The sequence below is a fragment of the Dama dama genome, chromosome 21 (genome assembly GCF_033118175.1).
Source record: "Dama dama isolate Ldn47 chromosome 21, ASM3311817v1, whole genome shotgun sequence".
Classification (NCBI taxonomy): Eukaryota; Metazoa; Chordata; class Mammalia; order Artiodactyla; family Cervidae; genus Dama; species Dama dama.
This window is the reverse complement of record NC_083701.1, coordinates 22900986-22923034: the sequence shown is the minus strand read 5'-3', so window position 1 is coordinate 22923034 and position 22049 is coordinate 22900986. Positions and strand designations below refer to the sequence as shown.

General features: G+C 44.8%; 1 protein-coding gene across 1 annotated transcript in view; it reads right to left on the bottom strand.

Moving 5' to 3' along the window:
* The window catches only part of XKR4 (XK related 4), a 304355-nt gene extending 302714 nt beyond the window's left edge, over nucleotides 1-1641 (bottom strand). The window contains exon 1 of the mRNA XM_061122813.1: nucleotides 848-1641. Within this exon, the coding sequence (XP_060978796.1) occupies nucleotides 848-1641 (794 nt within the window). The remainder of the gene's footprint in view (nucleotides 1-847) is intronic.
* Between the last annotated feature and the right edge of the window lie 20408 nt (nucleotides 1642-22049).

Below are 22049 nucleotides of genomic sequence, written 5' to 3'. Positions count from 1 at the left end.
ACAAGGTGTACCACCCTTTTCCAAGGGTTCTTAGTTCTCTAAGAAATCAGATATGGGAATGTTGCAAGATAATCAGGAAGTGCACCATTAGAGTAAGTCTCAGTCCAATTCCAGGGACGGGGAAGCCTGGTAGGCTGCTGTCTAAGGGGTCGCACAGAGTCGGAAACAACTGAAGCAACTTAGCAGCAGCAGCAGCAGTCCAATAAAGTGTACTTGCTCTTATGTGGAGATGATTATAAATACAGATATAGATATAGGCAGTCTCAAAAAGAGACAAGTGTGTCCCTACTAAGCTCTCTACTTGAAGCACTTCTCTAGCAGTGATCATTAAAATGTGGCTACTTTTGAACAGCAACAACTCCCATCTAACTAGAACCAGCAGATTCTTCTCAGGGAACAAAAGAAGCCATCCAAATTGCAACATACATCTCAAACCCAACATAAAGAGGGTTTTCTTTCTTTTTTTTTTTTAGAAGATGTAGTCGGAATCCTCTCCTCCTCGCTGAAACAATATGAAACAGTATCTCTAAAAATGTGTGAGGGGTGGTGAGGGAGGGTGGTAGTGTATAAAGAGAGAAGCTAGTGAAGCAGAGGGAAGACGGAAGGGATGGGGTGCTCAAAGCCACATAGTTACCCTTCCCTTGCTTCTCACTTCTCTCCACCCTAGGTTCTGATTGCAAATTTAAAAATGCAAAACCCAGTTTTAAAAACAAACAAGCAAAAAACCCCAGCAAGAGTGTGACTAGGGTTGCCACCAAGGCAACCCTAAACGGGGCTCGTCAAAAGCAAAGCGGTGGGCATGTGGTAGCGGCAGCCAGTCCCCGTCCCCCCACCCCTGGTACGGTACCTCCAGAACTGCCCAAGCTGCAAGATGTGGGTGAGTGACTGCAGGAGCCAGATGCAGAAGGAACAGGACGCAGACCTGGGTTTGCCGCCGGCCCGGGCGGCCCCGCTGCTGTTACTGCCGCTGTTGGTGGCGGCGACGTGGCCCTTGCCGGCGCTGGACGCCTGCCTCTGCGGCGTGGAGGGGCGAGCCTCGCCTTCCGCGGCCGCGGCCCCGCCGCCCACCGCGGTCTTGCCCTCGGCCCCGGGCTGCGTGCAGCCGGCGGCGGCCGCGGCGCTGTCCTCGGTGCTGAAATCGTGCACGAACCAGCGGAAGCTGAACACCTGGACCGAGAGCGAGCCGAGCACCACGAAGAAGAGCGTGAGCCCGAACCACCAGCGCTGGCCGCGCAAGTAGTAGTCCACGGCGAGCCAGATGTCCGTGCCCACGTCCGCGAAGTACACGGCCACGGCCGCCAGGATCCAGAGGCAGTCCCACAGAGAGTAGCGCCGCTGCTCCGGGCCCAGGCGCAGGCACAGCGCCGCCGAGCCCGGCCCGGAGCCGCCGCCCGGGCCGCCCGAGCCCCCGGAGCCGCCGCCCGAGCCGCCGCTCCCGGCGCAGCAGCAGCAGCAGCAGCAGCGCGAGCCGTCCGGGCAGCAGGCGCCGCCGGCCGCCTCCTCGTCCTCGGCCCCCGACCCCGACGGCAGGCCGGGCGCCAGTCCCTGCACCGAGCCCGAGTGGTCCGAGTTCTGCAGCGGAGTGAACGCCACGTCGCTGCCCTTCTTCATCTTCAGCCTCCCGTCTGACTTAGCGGCCATGATGCCTCCAGCGCGGAGGAGCGCCCTCCTTTATGTGGCACCTTTCCGCGCTGTCTCCTCCTCCCGCCACCTCCTCGCCGCGCCCCGGCTTCCCTCCCGGCGCGCGGTTCCCCTCCTCCTGCCCCTGCGCCGGCTCGCCCGCCGGGCTGGGCGCTGGGCCGGGCTAGCGGCGCGCCCGGAGCCGGCAGGAGCGCCGCCTGGCTGCCTGCGCGGAGCCAAGCTGCTCGCGGCGCCCGGCGCGCGCCCCGGCCCGCCGCCCGCGCCCCTTGCCGTCCCGGCCCCGCGGCTGCCGCCCGAGCCGCCGCCGCCGCCAGCAGCAGGAGCAGCAGCGGCCGCCGCGGCGCTCCTCGGACCTGCACATTCCTCTCCTCCCCTCGCGCGCGCTCCCTCCTCCCGCTTCCTCGCCTCCACCAGCTGACTCCGAGCGAGAGGATGACCTCATCCTTCTCTTCCAGCTGCCGCCGCTCCCGCCCCGGTTGCTCGGGAGGGGCGAGGGAGGAGGAGGGCCCCGGAGGAGGGGCCGCGGCCGGGAAGCGCCGCGGGATGGGGATGGGGGTGGGGGCGGCGAGTCCCCGGGGCCCGGAGGATTGATGGAGAGAGACGGTCGAGGGTCTCGGCTCACCGGATTGCGGAGAACGCGGGGTGGATTTGACCGACCCCGGGGAGGGGCAGGAGGGCGCGGAGAGAGGAGGGGTCCCCGCGTGCAGCCCGCGCGGAGGTCGGCGGAGAGTGGGGACGGCGGGTGTGGCAGGGAACGGGGCTCTTTGTGTTCGGTTCTGAGCTACGGAGATCTGGAGAAGGGCTGGGTGTGCAGCCGGGGCCGGCGAGGGTTGGGAGACTGGGTTCGATTCGGACACCAGGGCCCCGAAAGCCGACAGCGGCAGTGGGTGCGCCCGGCCGGGGAAAGCCGGCGAAGGCGCGGAGGACCCGCGGGTCCGCGGGGAGCCCCGAGCCCGCGCCCTCAGGGAAGGAGCGCGCGGCCCGATGGCTGCTGCTTCTCAGGGGAGGCCAGGCGCCCAGGCTCGGGAAGAGGAGGCGGCGGCTCGGATGCCCTCCGCCGCCCAGGCCCGCGCCGCCCGGCCGATACCCCCGCGCTCCCTCCTCGGCCGGGAAGCGACCAAGTCTGGAGGAGAGGCAGACCGGTGGGCCAGGCGGCGGCCCCTGGCCGCGTCCTCCTGCAGGTGGGAAGCGCCGCACCCCTGGCGGCGGCTCGGGGCTCCGCGGGCGGAGGGGCGGGGCGGCAGCCGTAGGTAACGGGGCCCGGCCCGCGGGAGAGGAGTGGCGGAGCCCGGAGCTGACGCCACCTCCCCGGTCCAGAGGACAATTACCTGCTCTTAAAGCGACAGGAGTCTCAGGCTTGTGTAGTCCCGCCACTCCAGAAATGACTGGAATAAATTAAATCTGTGATCACCAAGTTATTGTATTAACAGTATAGAGAATAGGAAGATTGAAAAGACTCTTGGAAATGCTGTCGCTATAGGGTTCCGCGCCCGTTTTTTTGATAAGAAAACTTAGTCTGATTTGTCTCACTTAACTTTTGCAAACATAAGAGAAGGGGACTGTATTTCTTAAATTATACTGTGACTCACATGTTTTAAGCCCAGAGGGAAGTGAGGCAACACGTGTTACCCCGCCACGAAGAGCACCAGCGTGGTCTTCTAAATCTGGAGGCAAAACCTCACACCCTCGCGCTAACTTGCAGACACCAGGCTTAGTCTGAACTAGTATGTGCACCATTCTTAATTGGTAGCATTATGAAGGAGATGTGCACACATTTCTCTGCATGCAGAAATAGCCGCCCCAGATGTCTCCTGCTACAGTTATCAGCTGTTTTGAGCACCAACCTGATCAAAGTGGGATTTGCCCACCCTCACCCTTTGTTGTTATAGACTGGTGCCTGCCCTGGGCCACATTATGGTGAACTCTGCCTGACAGTCTGGCAGGAGGGTGTTGGGCCCAAGAGCCCATAAACATTACCTGGCGTGTACAAACCCAGTATTTCTATCACAAGGGGTGGCCAAATGGGGAATGAGGGTCAATGTAGGACCACAGATCCAGTTAGATGGCCAAGCAAAGGGTATGTTTTAGATCTAAATTTAAAACTGGTCCCTCTTGGAGACTTCCTGGTGGTCCAGTAGCTAAGACTCCATGCTCCCAATTCAGGGTTCAGGGAACCAGATCCCACCTGCCTCAACTAAGAGTTTGCATGCTGCAACTAAAAAATTAAAAAATAAAAGACCCCACACCACAAAGAAGAACCTGCCTGTGGCAACTAAGATCCAGTGCAGCCAAATACATAATTTTTTTTTTTTTAAATTAGACCCTCTTGAAGTAGGACCATCCCTTTTATTTATTTATTTTTTGAAAACATCCCATTTCTTTTCCCCCAAGGCCCAAATCTTAATAGTGCATCTCCAGGGCACTACAGCTGATCCTTGTGCCACAGCACTGGGGAGAGGAATGATCTCTCAGGTAACTGTGTCCTGAGGGATGAGGTATATTCTAGGTCATGTGCAAGGTATTACATTGCACCAAGTATGAAAAGCCAGCAGAGGAGCTGGTGTTTGGAGGTCTGGACCTGCCTCAGGCTTCCTCTAGAGAAGGGATGTTTCTTATTCAGTTGTATTCTCTGCCTCTAGCACAGCGCCTGGACAGACAATTCACTCAATAAACATTAGCTGAATGAATGCATGGATTTATAGAAAAAAAAAAAAAAAAAACTTTCCACAACAGAAAGAATGCTGCATTCTGTACTAATGTTCCCATGGAAACAGGAATTAGGCGACTTATCCTGTTAGGTTCTAAAAAAGAAATAACTAGTAATACTTTCCTTATTAGTACATTTATTCAAAACCATTTAGATTTTTTTTTAAGCTTCTGTCTGAACCATCTCTGGAAAGTGGTGGAAATCAATGGGAAGAGTACATTAGTTGGAGGTCAGAGGAGGAGGTTCTTCCCCTTATTGGCCTCACAATCTGGGCAAATCACTCAATAAACAGTATTAATATGAGGACTGGATGAAATAATGCATATTACTGTGCTTTGCGTATAATAGTGTTCTTGAGAATCTCTTACCTCCTAAGTCTATTACTCACATCTCAGGATGAGGGTTCTAAAATCACCTGCTGTATTGTCATCACTGGATCTGCCGAGGTACATGGATATACAGGTCAGAAGCTCAGAATTTAGACTCAGAGGTGTCCTGAGTCATATTATTTAACTCCCCCACCATCCTGGCCCTCAGGTTCATCATTTGTAAATTAGGGATGATGACAATCTCTAGCATCCAGTGTTGTTGCTAGGAGTAAATAAAATGATGTAGGCAAACTCTTTGACACCATGCCCTGCACTCGCAATCCACAAAGTTCAATTAATATTTTTCACATTTCTTCCATCTCTTCACGTTTTCTGGTTTAACTCCAAAACTTTACATTGAGCTAGTCAACTCTCCCTTAAATAAGCTTTCTTCAGAGCACAGCTGTTGGATCTCCTGCATCAGAATCAGATGATTTTTAATACAGATTCCTGGCCTGTCAGTGCTGTGATCCCCTCTCCTCCAGTGATCTTGTCTTCCATCCTATCTGAGAGACCCTTCCTTGTTGTTATAACCTGAACCATGCCATCGCTCAACAGGTTCATAATCTCAATTTCAAGCATTCTTCTCTGACTGATTTCTCATAAATGGTCAGCTTAGTCCCTTCACTGCCCTTGAACTCAATTCTGCCAGGCTTTCATGTCCCTTAACCCCTTCACGCCCTCACCTTTCTCCTTGCCCTGCTTAAATCCCATGGTCAATCCCCATCAGCAGTTTCTGGAACACATCTCCATTTCTGTTGTTGCTCAACATCAACATGGCTTCAGCCCTGCTCTGACTTCAGGTCTGAGCCTGTGCAACTGGCTGTGTCTAGAGAAAGGGTGGCCATGCTGACCAGCTCCCATAGATGTGAGCCCGTGAACCTGAAGGAAGCCTAGGGCTGCTCAGTGATCACATAGGGTCCTCCCAGTCCACTGGTGTTCTACACGATTTATTTTGGCTCCACTGGGTCTTAGTTGTGACACAAGGACTTTTCTAACAGTGGCATGTGGGCTTAGTTGCTCCCTGGCATATGGGATCTTAGTTCCCCAACCAGGTATCAAACCCACATCCTCTGTGTTGGAAGGCAGATTCTTAACCACAGGGCCACCAGGGAAGTCCCTGTCCTACACTTTCAAATTATTCTTTTCCTCTTTTCCCTCCTCAAACTTTTAACACCTCCTGCTTCCTTACTCTCAGCTAATGACTCTGCTTCCCACTTCACTGAGAATGAACAATGAGTTAACCACACAGAATAGAGCTCCCGAGGCTCCCAGCACCTCCCCAGACCACCGGCTGGCATCTGTGCCCACATGCCCTCGCCTCCCCAAGGGGATCCCTTCACTTGTTCACCAACTCCCGTCCCCTCCCTGCTCAAGAGCACTATTCAACATTAATTTCAATGATCATCAGTATTCCCTCTTTTCTGGATTACCCCCATTCCATTCAAACACACTCTTATTTTACTGCTTAAGAAACAAAGCTGGCCAAAAACACTAAAACAGAACAAAAACATTTCCTTTGATTCCAGTTCCCTTTCTAGCTACCACTGCATGTCTCGGAAACCTTTGACGACAAACTTCTTCTCGAGTTGCCTAATCTGGCTTTCTTCAATTCCTGTTCACCTGTCCTCTTGAATGCACTCAAATAAACCAACAACCACCCACTGAAACTGCCCCCACCAAGTCGGAGGCCACCTTTTCCCACTTCACTAAGCATCTCAGCCGGCATCTTACCTGAACACTTCAGCAGCATTTGCCCTAGTTGATCACTCCCTGCTCACTGAAATGTGTCCTTCTCTTGGCTTTCACTACACCATACACTCTTCCTTTCTCTCTGCTGGCTCCAAGCAGTCAGCTAATTCTGGGTCTTTTGCTAATTCTTTATCATTTCCTCTGTCTTTATATAGTTTCAGTTCTCAAATTTTCCTCTGTGTACTCTTGCTCCCTCAATCACTTCATGAAATCTTATGTTTTAAAATACTACCCGTATGCCAATGACTCTCATGTCTATTTCTCCAAGATGGAGATTCTTTTCCCATATAGGTCATTACAGAGTATTAAGAAGAGTCCCCTGTGCTATACAGTAGATCCTTATTATCTATTATATATATATACACACATATATACATTTAGTAGTATGGTTTTTCCCCCAAAACTATAAAGTCTCCTGAAGCATTTAAAATAAAAGACATGATTAATTTTCCATTTTAGAATGACCATTTGGGCTTCCCTTGTGGCTCAGCTGGTAAAGAATCTGCCTGCAATGTGGAAGATCTGGGTTCAGTCCCTGGGTTGGGAAGATCCCCTGGAGAAGGGAAAGGCTACCCACTCCAGTATTCTGGCCTGGAGAATTCCATGGACTTTATAGTCCAGGGGTTTGCAAAGAGTCGGACATGACTTAGTGACTTTCACTTTCACTTTCATTCTGGTAACAGAGCAGAAAGGTAAGGAATTTTGTACAAGAGTCTTGGTGATTTGTGGTGGTCCGCCAGCACATCACGTATACTCTGTGCCCAGGGCCAAACACTGTGTCTGACATATTAGCAGCAATTTGATAAATACTCTGGGACACTTTATTCACTTCACTTCTGGGACAAGTTTCCCAGACAAGCTGTCTGCACCTGTTCAGACATTAGAACTACAACAGTGGCTTTCGAAAGGCTAGAGCTGCAAAAGCATAGAGATTTCTGAAATGCTAAAAAAAAAAAAAAAAAAAAAAAAAAAAATCAACAAAAATAGACTTTTATACAAAATTTAGAGCAACACTAAGGAATTTAAATATTAGAAATCAGTTGAGGAAGGACCAGATAAGTGCTGAGGGATACAATTACCAAGAATGGTGAGAGGAATTTAGAGGGTTGAATTGCCTAAATATTTTAATTTTCAAATTGGCATAGCAACACGGGCTGAGTAAAAGAAATAGAATGGGATGCAATTTAGGGTTTGGAACGAAGTATCTCCAAAGCTTAGGACACAGGCTTAGATCTGATGCAGAAAGAAAGAGAGGGGCCCTGGGTTTCTTTCTGTATTTTACAATAGCCTCTGTCAGGGCAGTATGTTTTGTTTCTGAAGTATGTTATGAGTCATTTAGGCCTTAAAACATTTTCCCGTAAAAACAAAATGGTAAATGGTGATTAAGTCCCCAAGCCAACGAATAAAAACCTGTTTGACCCTGACATAGTTGGAATGTACATTTGCAACAAAAAAGCAGAAAACACATCATTTCCTTACTAGCACTTAAACGAAAATTTAAAAACAGACAACAACAACAAAAAAACAGAAACCAACACAGTACTATTGAATAAGAAAAAGTTTTATTTGTATTACATGCTGGTGCTCGAGGGGAAAGCAGGAGAATGTCAAAGTATAGGAGCCCCGTCAGAAGGAGCTCAACTCCTCCCTTCCCCCTCCCCTGATTGTGACCTGTACTTACTGCTTGCTTAGTCCTGTCTGACTCTTTGCAACCCTTTAGACTGTAGTCCACCAGGCTCCTCTATCCTTGGGATTTTTCAGTCAAGAATACTGGAGTGGGTTGCCATTTTGTCCTCTAGGGGATCTTCCTGACCCAGGGATCAAACCTGTGTTTCCCATGTCTCCTACATTGCAGGCGTATTCTTTACCCACTGAGCCATCAGGGAAGCCCTACACTTAGTGACTTGCTGTCAAATTATAGAGAACGGGAAGAGAAGGAGAGTATTTTGTAGCAGAAAAGCCTAGAAACATCCTGTGGCTGGGTGACCTAAGTCAACATCAGCAGAAACATCATGGCCATAGCATATACTCCTGATAAGATGGGAGGAGGACTTCTCTGTCTTCTTCTTCCCACCAAACCTCTGAGGTTTCCTTTCAGGAAAACATTACACAAGTCCCAGCCAAAAGGCATTCTACAAAATACCTGACCAATTCTCCCCCAAACTGTCAAGGTCATCAAAAACAAGGAAAGTGAGAAACTGCCACAGCCAAGAGGAGCCTAAGGAGACGCAATAAATGAATGTGATGTAGAAAACTATTGTCTATATGATGGGTAAGCAACAGGATCCTACTATATAGCACAAGGAACTATATACTATATCCTGGGATAAACCATAATGGAAAAGGATGTGAAAAAGAATATATGTATAACTGAGTGAGTTTTCTAGACAGCAGAAATTAACACAACATTGTAAACCAACTATACTTCAATTAAAAAAAATAAAATAATGTTTTCCATAAAAATAAATAAATGTGATGTGGAATCCTCAGTGGGATCCTAGAACAGACATTAGGAATACACAAGAGTAATTGGAATAAAATCAGAGTTTGCTTAATAGTGATACATCAGTCTTGGTTTCTTAGTTGCAATGAGCATAAAGTAAGATGTTAATAACAAGGAAAACAGAGTGATAGGCACATGTAGGAACTCTCAGTGCCCTCTTTAACTTTTCTGTAAACTTGAAGCTATTCTAAAACTAAGTTTATTGAAAAATTGAAAAAAAAAATCAGTACTTTGGGATGATTAAGAAAATCAATAAATTTACAAGCAAAACTGTTCAATAAAAAGAGGGGAAAAAAGGGTATAAAAAATACCCCTATCAGGTCTGAAAGAGGGGCATCACTTCAATGTTTACAGACATTGAAAGGATAATAAGACATGCAACTATATATGGCCCAGCAGTTGTCATCCTGGGTATTTGTCCCACAGAAGTGAAAATTTATCTTCACACAAAAAGGAATCCTCATGGAAGCTTTATTCATAATAGCCCCAAACTGGAAACAATCCAGACATCTTTCAATAGGTAGATGGCTAACCAAACTGGGGTACTTCCACAGTGGAATGCCTGTCAGCAATTAAAAGACATAAACCAGTAATGTGGGGAACAACTTGGGTGAATCTCCAGAGAGTTACTGCTGAGTGAAAAAAAAAAAAAAAACCAGTCCCAAGAGAATGCATGCTATGGGATTTTTCTTTACACAACATTTTTCAAGTGATCACATTTAAAAATGGAGGTAAGAAGAGTAGTTGCCAGGGGTTAAGGATGGTGGTGGTGGCTAGAAAAAGACCCCTTGGTGATGAAACTGTTCTGTATCTTGACCATGGTGGTGGCTACATGAACCCACCCAGGTGATAAACATCACAGAGCTAAACACATGCATGTGGATGGTGAGGGGTGATATAAACAACTTTATGCCAATAAATTCAACAACTTAGAATAACAAATGAGAGCTTTATAAAGATATTGTGGGAGGGTCTCCCACATTCAAGAACATTAGAAGCTGAAGGCAAGGGTTCTTTATTCTAATTTTATTTCAAAACTTGGAGTCTTTCTTCTCTTTGATGCAGATACATCACTGATGTTTTTAGATTTAGGGTTTCAGGGATGCAGAGGGCAATAGGGTTCATGTAAGACAAAGGAGAGAAAATAAGGAAGAAGGGAGGCAAACTTTTGGTGAGAGATCAGCTGGAATTTGGAAAGGGAGGAGGAGGAGGAGAAGTAGAAAGAACAAAAATGTCCTAATAAAGAGATCAACTTACAAACTTCCCAACAAGTCAGCCCGCCATGGCACAGCCTGTCCAGGATGAGCTTGGTACAGAGGGTGAGACAGACACAGCGGAACCTCAGCAAAGGCTGCACCCCGCCGCTCCAGGACAGATGCACGTCTGCAAGCTGAGCGGATGGTACCGGTGGGCAGTGCGTTGTTCCACCTGTGTGCAGGTGCCTGGAGGGCAGAGCAGAGGAGACCCTGGTGGGGAATCCAGCTAAGTGCAAGGGGCCAGGGGGCTGACCCCATGGCTCCGGTGTGCTGGCAGTGGACAGACTGAGGACAGCCTGATGAGAAGGCTGGGGCTGAAGGTGCAGTGGTGGGCACCACACCTCTATGTGAACAGGATCCTCCGGAGCCATGCCTTTTGAGAAACTCCCCTACACTGTAGTGGCTTGGATAGCATCCCCTCAAAATCAGTATCCACTTGGAACCTTGGAAAATGACCTTATTTGGAAATAGGATCTTTGTAGGCGTATTTAAGACTGGGATTGAATCACCCTGGATTAAGGCGGATGCTCAATCCAGTAAGAATATCCCTATCAGGGAAGGAAAGGAGGCATAGAGGAGAGGGTCATGTGAAAGCAAAGGCAGAAGAGAGTGACATGGCCACAAGCCAACGATTGCCAGGAGCCACTAGAAAATGGAAGACACAAGAAAACCTGCCTCCCCTAAATCTTCTGAGGGGGCACAGCCCTGCCAACACTGTGATTTCAGACTTCTGTCCTCAGAAATACAAGAGAATTACCTTTCTATTATTTTAAGCCACCCAGTTTGTGGAAAATTGTTACGGCATCCTTCATGAAGCAATATACACAGTTACCAGAACATTGCAGGGAGGAGGTCATAACGATGTAATCATCTGACTACCTGACTACCTGAATTTGGATTCATTGTGGATTTGTTTCCATTTTACCATTTAGGTACAGTTCTTCTGTGTATTCTTGCTACCTCTTAATATCTTCTGCTTCTGTTAAGTCCATACCATTTCCGTCCTTTATTGAGCCAATTTTTGCATGAAATGTTCCCCTGGTATCTCTAATTTTCTTGAAAAGATCTCTAGTCTTTCTCATTCTATTGTTTTCCTCTGTTTCTTTGCACTTATCACCAAGGAAGGCTTTATTATCTCTTCTTGCTATTCTTTGGAACTCTGCCTTCAAATGGGTATATCTTTCCTTTACTCCTTTGCTTTTGGCTTCTCTTCTTTTCACAGCTATTTTTAAGACCTCTTCAGACAGCCATTTTCCTTTTTTGCATTTATTTTTCTTGGGGATGATCTTGCTCCCTGTCTCCTGTACAATGTCACAAACCTTTGTCCATAGTTCATCAGGCACTCTGTCTATCAGACCTAGTCCCTTAAATCTATTTCTCACTTCCACTGTATAATTGTTAAGGATTTGACTTAGGTCATACCTGAATGCTCTAGTGGTTTTCCCTACTTTCTTCAATTTAAGTCTAAATTTGGCAATAAGGAGTTCATGATCTGAGCCACAGTCAGCTCCCAGTCTTGTTTTTGCTGACTGTATAGAGCTTCTCCATCTTTGGCTGCAGAGAATATAATCAATCTGATTTCGGTGTTGGCCATCCAGTGATATCCATGTGTAGAGTCTTCTCTTGTGTTGTTGGAGGAGGGTGTTTGCTATGACCAGTGCATTCTCTTGTCACAACTCTACTAGCCTTTGCCCTGCTTCATTCTGTACTTCAAGGCCAAATTTGCCTGTTACTCCAGGTGTTTCTTGACTTCCTACTTTTGCATTCCAGTGCCCTATAATGAAAAGGACATCTTTTTGGGGTGTTAGTTCTAGAAGGCCTAGAAGCAGAAGATATTAAGAAGAGGTGGCAAGAATACACAGAAGAACTGTACAAAAAAAAGATCTTCATGACCCAGATAATCATGATAATGTGATCACTCACCTAGAGCCAGACATCCTGGAATGTGAAGTCAAGTGGGCCTTAGGAAGCATCACTAAGAAAAAAGCTAGTGGAGGTGATGGAATTCCAGTTGAGCTATTTCAAATCCTAAAAGGTGATTCTGTGAAAGTGCTGCTCTCAATATGCCAGCAAATTTGGAAAACTCAGCAGTGGTCACAGGACTGGAAAAGGTCAGTTTTCATTCCAATCCCTAAGAAAGGCAATGCCAAAGAATGCTCAAGCTACTGCACAATTGCACTCATCTCATACACTAGCAAAGTAAAGCTCAAAATTCTCCAAGCCAGGCTTCAACAATATGTGAACCGTGAACTTCCAGATGTTCAAGCTGATTTTAGAAATGGCAGAGGAACCAGAGATCAAATTGCCAACATCTGTTGGATCATCAAAAAAGCAAGAGAGTTCCAGAAAAACATCTATTTCTGCTTTATTGACTATGCCAAAGCCTTGGACTGTGTGGATCACAACAAACTGTGGAAAATTCTTCAAGAGATGGGAATACCAGACCACCTGACTTGCCTCTTAAGAAACCTGTATGCAGGTCAAGAAGTAACAGTTAGAACTGGACATGGAGCAACAGACTGATTCCAAGTAAGACAAGGAGTACGTCAAAGCTGTATACTGTCATCCTGCTTATTTAACTTATATGCAGCGTACATCATGAGAAACGCTGGACTGGATGAAGCACAAGCTGGAATCAAGATTGCTGGGAGAAATATCAACAGTCTCAGATATGCAGATGACACCACCCTCATGGCAGAAAGTGAAGAACTAAAGAGTCTGTTGATGAAAGTGAAAGAGGAGAGTGAAAAAGTTGACTTAAAGCTCAACATTCAGAATACTAAGATCATGTCATCTGGTCCCATCACTTCATGGCAAATAGATGGATAAACAGTGGAAACAGTGGCAGACTTAGTTTCTTGGGCTCCAAAATCACTGCAGATGGTGACTGCAGCCATGAAATAAAAAGACTTACTCCTTGGAAGAAAAGTTATGACCAATGTAGACAGTATGTTAAAAAGCAGAGACATTACTTTGCCAATAAAGGTCCATCTAGTCAAGGCTATGGTTTTTCCAGTGCTCATGTATGGATGTGAGAGTTGGACTGTGAAGAAAGCTGAAGGACTGATGCTTTTGAACTGTGGTGTTGGAGAAGACTCCTGAGAGTCCCTTGGACTGCAAGGAGATCCAACCAGTCCATCCTAAAGGAGATCAGTCCTGAATGTTCACTGGAAGGACTGATGTTGAAGCTGAAACGCCAATACTTTGGCCACCTCATGTGAAGAGCTGACTCATTGGAAAAGACCCTAATGCTGGGAAAGATTGAGGGCAGGCGGAGAAGGGGACTCGACAGAGGATGAGATGGTTGGATGGCATCACCGTCTCAATGTACGTGAGTTTGGGTGAACTCTGGGAGTTCGTAATAGACAGGAGGCCTGGCATGCTGCAGTCCATGGGGTCGCAAAGAGTTGGTTGGACATGACTGAGTAACTGAACTGAACTACCCTTTAGGTGGTGCATCAGAAAGTGGAATCTCTTTTAGCTTCTTCTATTTACTGCCCCCACACCATTGTTTCTTCAATGTACTTTTGACCAAACATATTTTGACATGTTTGCAGAAGAAAGGAAAAGCCGAGTTGGAAAAAAGAAGGGAGGAAAAATGAAAGATCAAAAGAAAACTATTAATTTAATAAAAGGAGGGATGCTAGTGGGTGTGTGTATGTGGGTGTGCATATGCATTTGTATGTTGCATTTTTGTACCGCTGTACCCAAGTCATAGGTCATGCAAACAAATTGGAAATAAATTGATTTTCTTGTTACATGGCTTTATAGATGAAAGATATACTTTCAGAGTCAGATGTTATATTATTATTATATATATTATGTTATTACTATAATAATATAGTATCCTTATTTTATGTAATAATAACCTTTCCAATCTGTTTCCCAGGTCTTTTAATGTTAGAAAAATGTTTTTATATGTCATAATTCCTACTTATATTTTATCAAATGGTAAGAAATCACATTCTTACTGGAAGTAATTTTTTATAAAAAAAGTAGCATATAATAGAGTTTGATGATCAACTAAAGGAAAGAATTATAGTACTTCTTTAGTACATTTATAGACTTTGTTCATATGATTTTATGAATGTAGGACTGGCATGCTGCGGTCCATGGGGTCGCAGAGAGTTGGACATGACTGAGCGACTGAACTGATGTGATTTTAATACGCTTTCCCTCTTCTTCTCTCTCTCTGCCTTTCTATTTTTCTCTCTTTGCACCTTCACATAATCCAGTGACATGATTGCAATGCTGCTTACCTGATTAAGTGGGAGTAATACTTTGTTTGGAAGTTTTGTGTTCTAATTGTCCCAGATACCAGGTAAAATTATTGCTGAACTCCAACAGTATTTTCTTTTGTAGAAAAGTTCTTAAAACACAAAAGGGGAGATTAATAGCACTATTTTAAAATAAATGAGTATTTTTAATAAAAGCACAAAAGTGCAATTTTAATAAAGAAGCAACATCATTGGCTTTTAATGAGGATATTGGCTTTGAAATAAGCCAGTAGATTGACTTTATCTCTGATTTATGATTAAGCAAAACTACAGATCAATTGATTCCAAGTTCAACAAAATCATCTCCTTAAAGTTCTTTTTTATGGTTTTTGAGGTCTGTCACTGTTCTGCATTGTTCTGAAAATACGGAACCTTAAGTTTCCTAATCAAGAGATGGGGTAGTAAGACTGAAATGTCTGTATCAAGAGCCAGGAAAGCTGAGTGCTAAGTGCAGTGTATTTCAGGATCCTCCTGTCTGTGGTTGTGGCATTTGAGGCTCCTGGTTAATAGAGAAAAATGGATGTGTGTTCCTGGGTTCCATCCGTGGTTGGAAAGATCCCCTGGAGAAGGGAATGCCAGCCCACTCCAATATTCTTGCCTGGACAACTCCATGGACAGAGGAGACTGGCGGGCTACAGTCTGTGGGGTCTCAAAGAGTCAGACACGACTGAGTGACTGACACTTTTACTTTCACTTTCTGGCTCACAGACCATAGAAAAATACTGTGATGTGATTCTTCTAGCCAGCATTACCAGGACAAGATTTAGATGGTCTTCAGCCTCATTTCCTTGGAGAAGGAAATGGCAACCCACTCCAGTACTCTTGCCTGGAGAATCCCAGGGATGGCAGAGCCTGGTGGGCTGCCGTCTATGGGGTCGCACAGAGTTGGACATGACTGAAGCGACTTAGCAGCAGTAGCAGCAGCAACCTCACTCAGACAAAGAAACTGCCTGTAGTACAGGAGACCTGGGTTCGATCCCTGGGTCAGGAAGATTCCCTGGAGAAGGAAATGGCAAACCACTCCAGTATCCTTGCCTGGAAAATCCCATGGACAGAGGAGCCTGGTGGGCTGCAGTCCATGGGATCACAAAGAGTCGGACATGACTGAACAACTAACACTTTCAACTTCACTCAAGCCAGTGTTTTGGCCTCAGCTTATATACGAGAAAGACATTCTCCAACAGTATTTCCGAATCCTTTCCTCGGTTTCCTCTTTCTTTGCGCTCTCTGTAGGGGCCTCTCCCATCACCACATCTCAGAACCAGCCGCTGGGGCACTCTCAGGAGGATCACGAGTGTAGCTTGGACTGTCTGCTTTGGGTGCCTCATCCCACAGTTTCCTGGGTTCTCATCACCACAGGCCCAGAGCTTGGTTAGGCCAGCAGTGGATCTGGGCTCATGTCACACTTCGGAACTGAGAGAAGTTCCACTAGACATCTCACCCCTTGAGCCCCATGATGGTGAGTCATGTCCGACTCTTTGCGACCCCATGGACTGTAGCCCATCAGGCTCCTCTGTCCATGAAATTTTCTAGGCAAGAATACTGCCTCAGATCCCAAACATGGGCAAGTGAAGGCACAATGACTTACGACAAAGGGGATACAGGTTATCAACAGTTGGTCCTATTTCATAAAGAAGGAAATTCAGGAAAATGAAAGACTAATATGCCCATCAGGAAAATGAAAGACTAATATTCCCAGGGATAAAGAGCAGAGGGAATACGTAGTAACCAAAGCATTTGTCAGCTCCACAGCATAAAATTAAGCTCTCTCTACTAGGCCCGCTGCCACCGGGTAGCTAGTTAACTCACACATGCCCTCTATCCTGTGGGTCTTTGCTTGTGTGACCATCATGAAGGTGTGGTCTGTGTTCTGTGGACCCCATGCTTCCTACTCCCACAGCACCTACTCCAGGGGATTAGGTGAAGTAGATCTGCCTTCCAGGGTCTTTTATTTCTAGAGACAGGCCTCTTTCTTATTGACAATGAGAAGATCACAAGGACCAAGAATGGTGTGTACTGTTAAAATCAATTACTTCATTAATTCAACAAACTTTGGTCGAACACTGTCTAAGTGTCTGAAAGAGCAATCCATGTACTGATCAGCAGAAAGTGAGCACAGTGGTACCAAACATGAGCTTGGACTTTGGGGTCTGCTTGGCTGTGACTTTATGCTGGACTGGACTTCTTGGGGTTTCCCCTTGGGAATGTTGTTTCTCTGAATAACATTCTTGAACATCAGTTCCCTCACCTGAAAAGAAATTGGAGCTATTATATCTTCTTTAGGTGATGGCTGTGAAACTGCTATAAAAATTAGCCACAAGATCAACAGTTTTGGACAATAACTTGATTTATGTATTTATAATTGTCTATTTATATTGTCTATAAATACAATAAACCTGGCACTGATTAGAGGGAGATGAAGGTAGAGAAGATGTAAATGATTCTTTCAAAAAATCCAGTGTGGCAAATAGATACATATATTAGTGGTTCTGTATGAAAAGTATCTTAGCAATATGGACACAATAGAATAAGGATTCAAGGTTTCGTATAATTAACCCTCTGGAATCAGTATGACTTTGTAGAGGACATGGTATTTGATGAGGAGCCCCAGCAGTCTAGCAGGAATTCATCAGTCAAGCAGAGTGAGGAATGCATTCAGCAAAGAGCAAAAAGAATTTGGGAAGAGAGAGGCATGAAACAGTTGGGCATGTTTGCTGAACTGTGTGTAATGATATTATTTCACAAGAAGAGAGGCATATAGGAACAGAAGAATCTTCAAAACCATGAGTCCAAATGGCATATACTCAAGATGGCTGGTGAAAAGTGGGTCCACCAAAACCTTGTTGTTGTTTAGTCAACAGAAATTCTCCTGTCCATGAGATTCTCCAGGTAAGAATACTGGAGTGGATTGCCATTCCCTTCTCCAGGGGATCTTCCTGACCCAGGAATCGAACCCATGTCTCCTGCATTGCAGGCAGATGCTTTACCATCTGAGCCATCAGGGCAACCCCATTAAAAACTGGGAGTAATTGAAAAATCCATTGGCTTTGCATTTCAGCTTAACTTCTTCATAAGTTAGATGTCAATTTAAATTCTTTTTAATGCTTCTAATAAAGAGATATGATTAAGCTTAACAATTAAAATGGGCAATGCTGGAGTAATTCTCTTTTCTCTCACACTGCACTTCCCAAACAAACAAAAAAATAAAACCAAACTCTCAAATAAACAAAACCACCCAGACACACTCGGCCAGGACTATAATAGGTATTTAATGTTTCTGCTGCTTCCAAAATGCTTGGGTGTATATTACAGATAAATCATGGAAATATAATAAACCACTTGTCAGGAAGAATGAAGAGGTGATCATCTTTTACATAAACAGTCTCAGGAGAATTTGAATTCAGCTGAATTAAACTGAATCATGACAGTTTTTAAAAGGTGATAATAAGCAGACATTGGTTAGTAAAACATCCACCGAAATATATAGATATTATCTGGACAATGGGAAAATGCTAAGGAATTACATAGCTATATTGGAAATGTACAGAGGATTAATGTGAATAATTAAATTAAATAGCATAAAAAGCTTACCAAATAATCTCTCTGCCCAGTGCAATTTTTATTTTCTAAACTTAAAATGTTAGATCTCATTCTCTGATTCACACATAACAAGAACAAAGAGAATTGTGGTCTCCCATGAAATAACTCTCAGAAAGCAGATTCCAGTGAGAAATTTGGTCCAGGTATGCCTGATGAAGGCTGTGTGGACTGCCCAACCATTACAACCTCCCAAGAACTTGAAAGCCCTGGGGTTAATTACTGAACAAATGTCACAACTCGTATTCAACTCAAGTACGTTTCTGAAGAGGCAAGTTATAAACCACACCACCGTGCTTCACTCACAGACGGTCTGGTTCTGGTTGAGCCCTGCTGTCATGGAGTCCAAGGGCATGAAGGTCAATTTGACTTTGTTCTTCAAAGGGTAGGATTAGGTTTTCCGCTTTTCAGAACTTGAAGAAGTCAACTGATTTCCCTGAATGAAGCCAAGGGAGCATCTACAGCTTTTTTACAGGTGACAAATCCAGCATGAAATCATGGCCAAGTGAACCTCAAAGTCTGGGCTCACTTAAGGCATCACTGTGCTCACTTCCTGCAGGTCAATACACAGATCACCATTTTGGACACTTAGACGGTGTTCAGCCAAAGTTTGTCGGATTAATGGAATAATCAATTTTGACAATTCACACCACTTTTGGTCCTTGTGACCTGATCCTGGTCAGTAAGAGAGATGCCTGTCTTTTGAGTGTAGGTAAAGGAGAAAGCTGGGTTTCCCAGGTGGCTCAGGGGTAAAGAATCTGACTGCCAATGCAGGGGACCTGGGTTGGAACTTGGAAGTTACTCTCCTTTCTGAAAAGTTATGATCCCCAAGGACAACCTCTAAAATTAAAGAGCAAATTTGCCACTCTTACAACTTGGTCATATTTGAGTGGGTTTTAAGGTAAAAACGCATTTTGCACGTTATTGACCCATAATGAATGTGGACACACAGATCAATCAGGCAGATGTGGTAGAGGAATCCACATGGTCGCTGATGGAAAGTATTCTTTATTAGTAATCGAAAACAGATAGACTAAGCAGGGCTTATTTACACATGAAAATCAAATCCAGTATCGAAGAGAATTAATATGACACACAGTTAATGAAAGACATTAATTAAACAGAGCACATAGCAGGTCACAACAAAGAGGTTTAGTATAATGAACACTGATACTAAGTAACCAGATTATACTCCAGCAAATGGAGTTAAAATCCATTCCCGGCCCTACTGTAGTAGCACAAAGGGAAATTATATGAAGAGCTATTATCGTGTCATGATTTGTCTACTCAGATCCTCTCAGTTATTGTTCTGTCGCTAAGTTGTGTCTGACTCTTTGTGACCCATGGACCGCAGTATGCCAGGCCTCCCTTTCCTTCACTATCTTCCTGAGTTTGCTCAAATTCATGTCCATTGAATCAGTGATGCCATCCAACCATCTCATCCTCTGCTGCCCCCTTCTCCTCCTGCCCTCAGTCTTTCCCAGCATCAGGGTCTTTTCCGATAAGTCAGCTCTTTGCATCAAGGGTCCAAAGTACTGGAGCTTCAGCTTCGGCATCAGTCCTTCCAATGAATATTCAGAATTGATTTCCTTTAGGATGGACTGGTTTGATCTCCTTGCAGTCCAAGGGACTCTCAAGAGTCTTCTCAGTCCTCTTAGAAAGCACTTGAATTATTAGGACACAGAGAAAGATCAATTTCCAGGAAGACCCTGTGGTTTTCTCTTGGGGAGAAAACTTATAGCCTATGGGAGATGGTCAGTCAATAATCAATCCTGAATCTGATTTTTTAAGAACTAAAGTTTTCATCTCAAATTTGGAATTAGTGTTTTCACATCATATAGACTTTATATTAGGCAAATGACGGTTGTGAAAACAGGACAGGTCAGGACAAACATTTGGTCTCTAGGGGAAAATCAAGAGAGCTTAGGCAAGAGCTGGGTCCGCATCTGATATTTGAAAGTTCAGGTTTATTTTTCTAGTTAATTTCTCCAACCTCTACACTTTTATTTCTGATCACAGCAAGAGGCAGATGCCAAATCTTCTGAGAGAGGCTGTTCACAGGGTATTTCTAGCCTGTCTGAAAATAGGAAGTGCTAGAAATTTCATAGGAAAGTCAGTTCTTGTTAGCTTTCTGATTCAATTTTTACAGACCAGACTAACTTGGATAATTAAAGCCTGGGAAAAACAATAAAATTGTAAATTGCCAAAGGTAGTGACAACCAATTTGAGTGGAGTGTAACAGAAGACCACAGGACTTTGCATCAGGAACCAGGAATTATTTAAGATGAGGAGGTTAGACTATGTCAGCAATTCATATATTGTACTTAACTGTGTAATAATTTCTTCAAATAAGTGTATTGAGGATAGTTGTTGCTGTTCAGTCGCAAAGTTGTGTCCAGCTCTGCGACCTCCAGACTGCAGCATGCCAGACTTCCCTGATCACCATCTCCCGGAGCTTGCTCAAACTCATGTCCATTGAGTCAGTGATGCCAACCGTCTCGTCCTCTGTCACCCCCCTTCTCCTTTTGCCTTCGATCTTTCCCAGCATCAGAGTCTTTTCCAGTTATCCAGTTCTTCGCATCAGGTGGCTTCAGCTCCAGCATCAGTCCTTCCGATGAATATTCAGGGTTGATTTCATTTAGGATTGACTGGCTTGATCTCCTTGCTGTCCAAGGGACTCCCAAGAGTCTTCTCAAGCACCACAGTTTGAAAATAACAAAGGTAAAAATAGAGTTGCTCTTTTGGAAGAGAGGGCAGCTGTCACATTTTACATGTTCAGTAAATAATATCAGTATTTGTTAACTGATTCTCAAAGTCCTTCAAGAGGCAGATGATGAATTCCACAGAGCATTTGGCTAAGTTACTTTTGAAATTTTGAATAAAGAGAGTCAAGGTCTCTCTGACATAGAAAATTCCAAAGAAAAAGTGAGAGGACCCTGAGAAGACCACCACCAATAGGAAGTAGCCGTGTGGCTCTTTCTTAGATATCTGGAAGCCTCCATTCATTAGTGTGCTTTGGCTGCAGGAAACAGAAAGCATGATGCAAACTGGCTTGAGCAAAACTGGTGATCTATTGATTCAAGTAAATAAATGATAGTTGATCTGGTTCAGGAGAGGCTCCATCCAGGGATTTCCAGGTCGTTCAGCTGTGGCTTCCTCTGTGTGTGGTCATCACCTCTAGGCTCACTTACTTCCCTCCTGGAGGCATCCTAGCTGCAGAAGTTCAGATCTCAAATCCACAGCACACTACCCAGAGAAAGAAACAGTTTATCTTCTGGTCACCCCCAAAGAAGAAAGAGGCAACTTTTGTTCCAGAGGCAACCTCAGTAAGTATCTCAATTTATTGGCTCAAAATGCAGCATGTGTTCATGCATAACAAATTCCAAAAGGATGGGTCCCCTTTACCAAGCTAAGTCAAGGCTCACTTTTTAGTGGGGCCCTTGGGCAATCCTGTGGCAAGCACACAGCTGGGAATTTATGAAAAGGGAAGGAGGGAAGGCTTTCCAATTAATGTCCATTTCAGCTATGATGGTAATTAATTTAATGCATTGCTATGATTCTCCAGTAGCCCTAGTAAAAAATTCTTTAGAGAAAAAGAGCATGTCCACATATGGTCATTATCTCTTATATCATCTCATATAAAGTCACAAAGAAAATCAGCTATCAGATGGAAGGACAGGTCTTAGTTCAAAGGGCTGAGTCTGAGCTAGCTGGAGCATATAAAAAATATTAGTGCACAGTGACAGCAGGCTCACAGCTCAAGTCATTTGTTCTTTTTTTCTTGAAAGAAACTTTTATTTTATTTTTATAATAATAAATGTACTTACTTTCATATATAAATTCTCAAGCAAAATATATTAGAAAGTAAGTAGTAAGATACTTACCGCTAGATTTGTGAATTCAGTGCCATACATGTGACATATTATTTTTTAAATTAATTTTTACTGG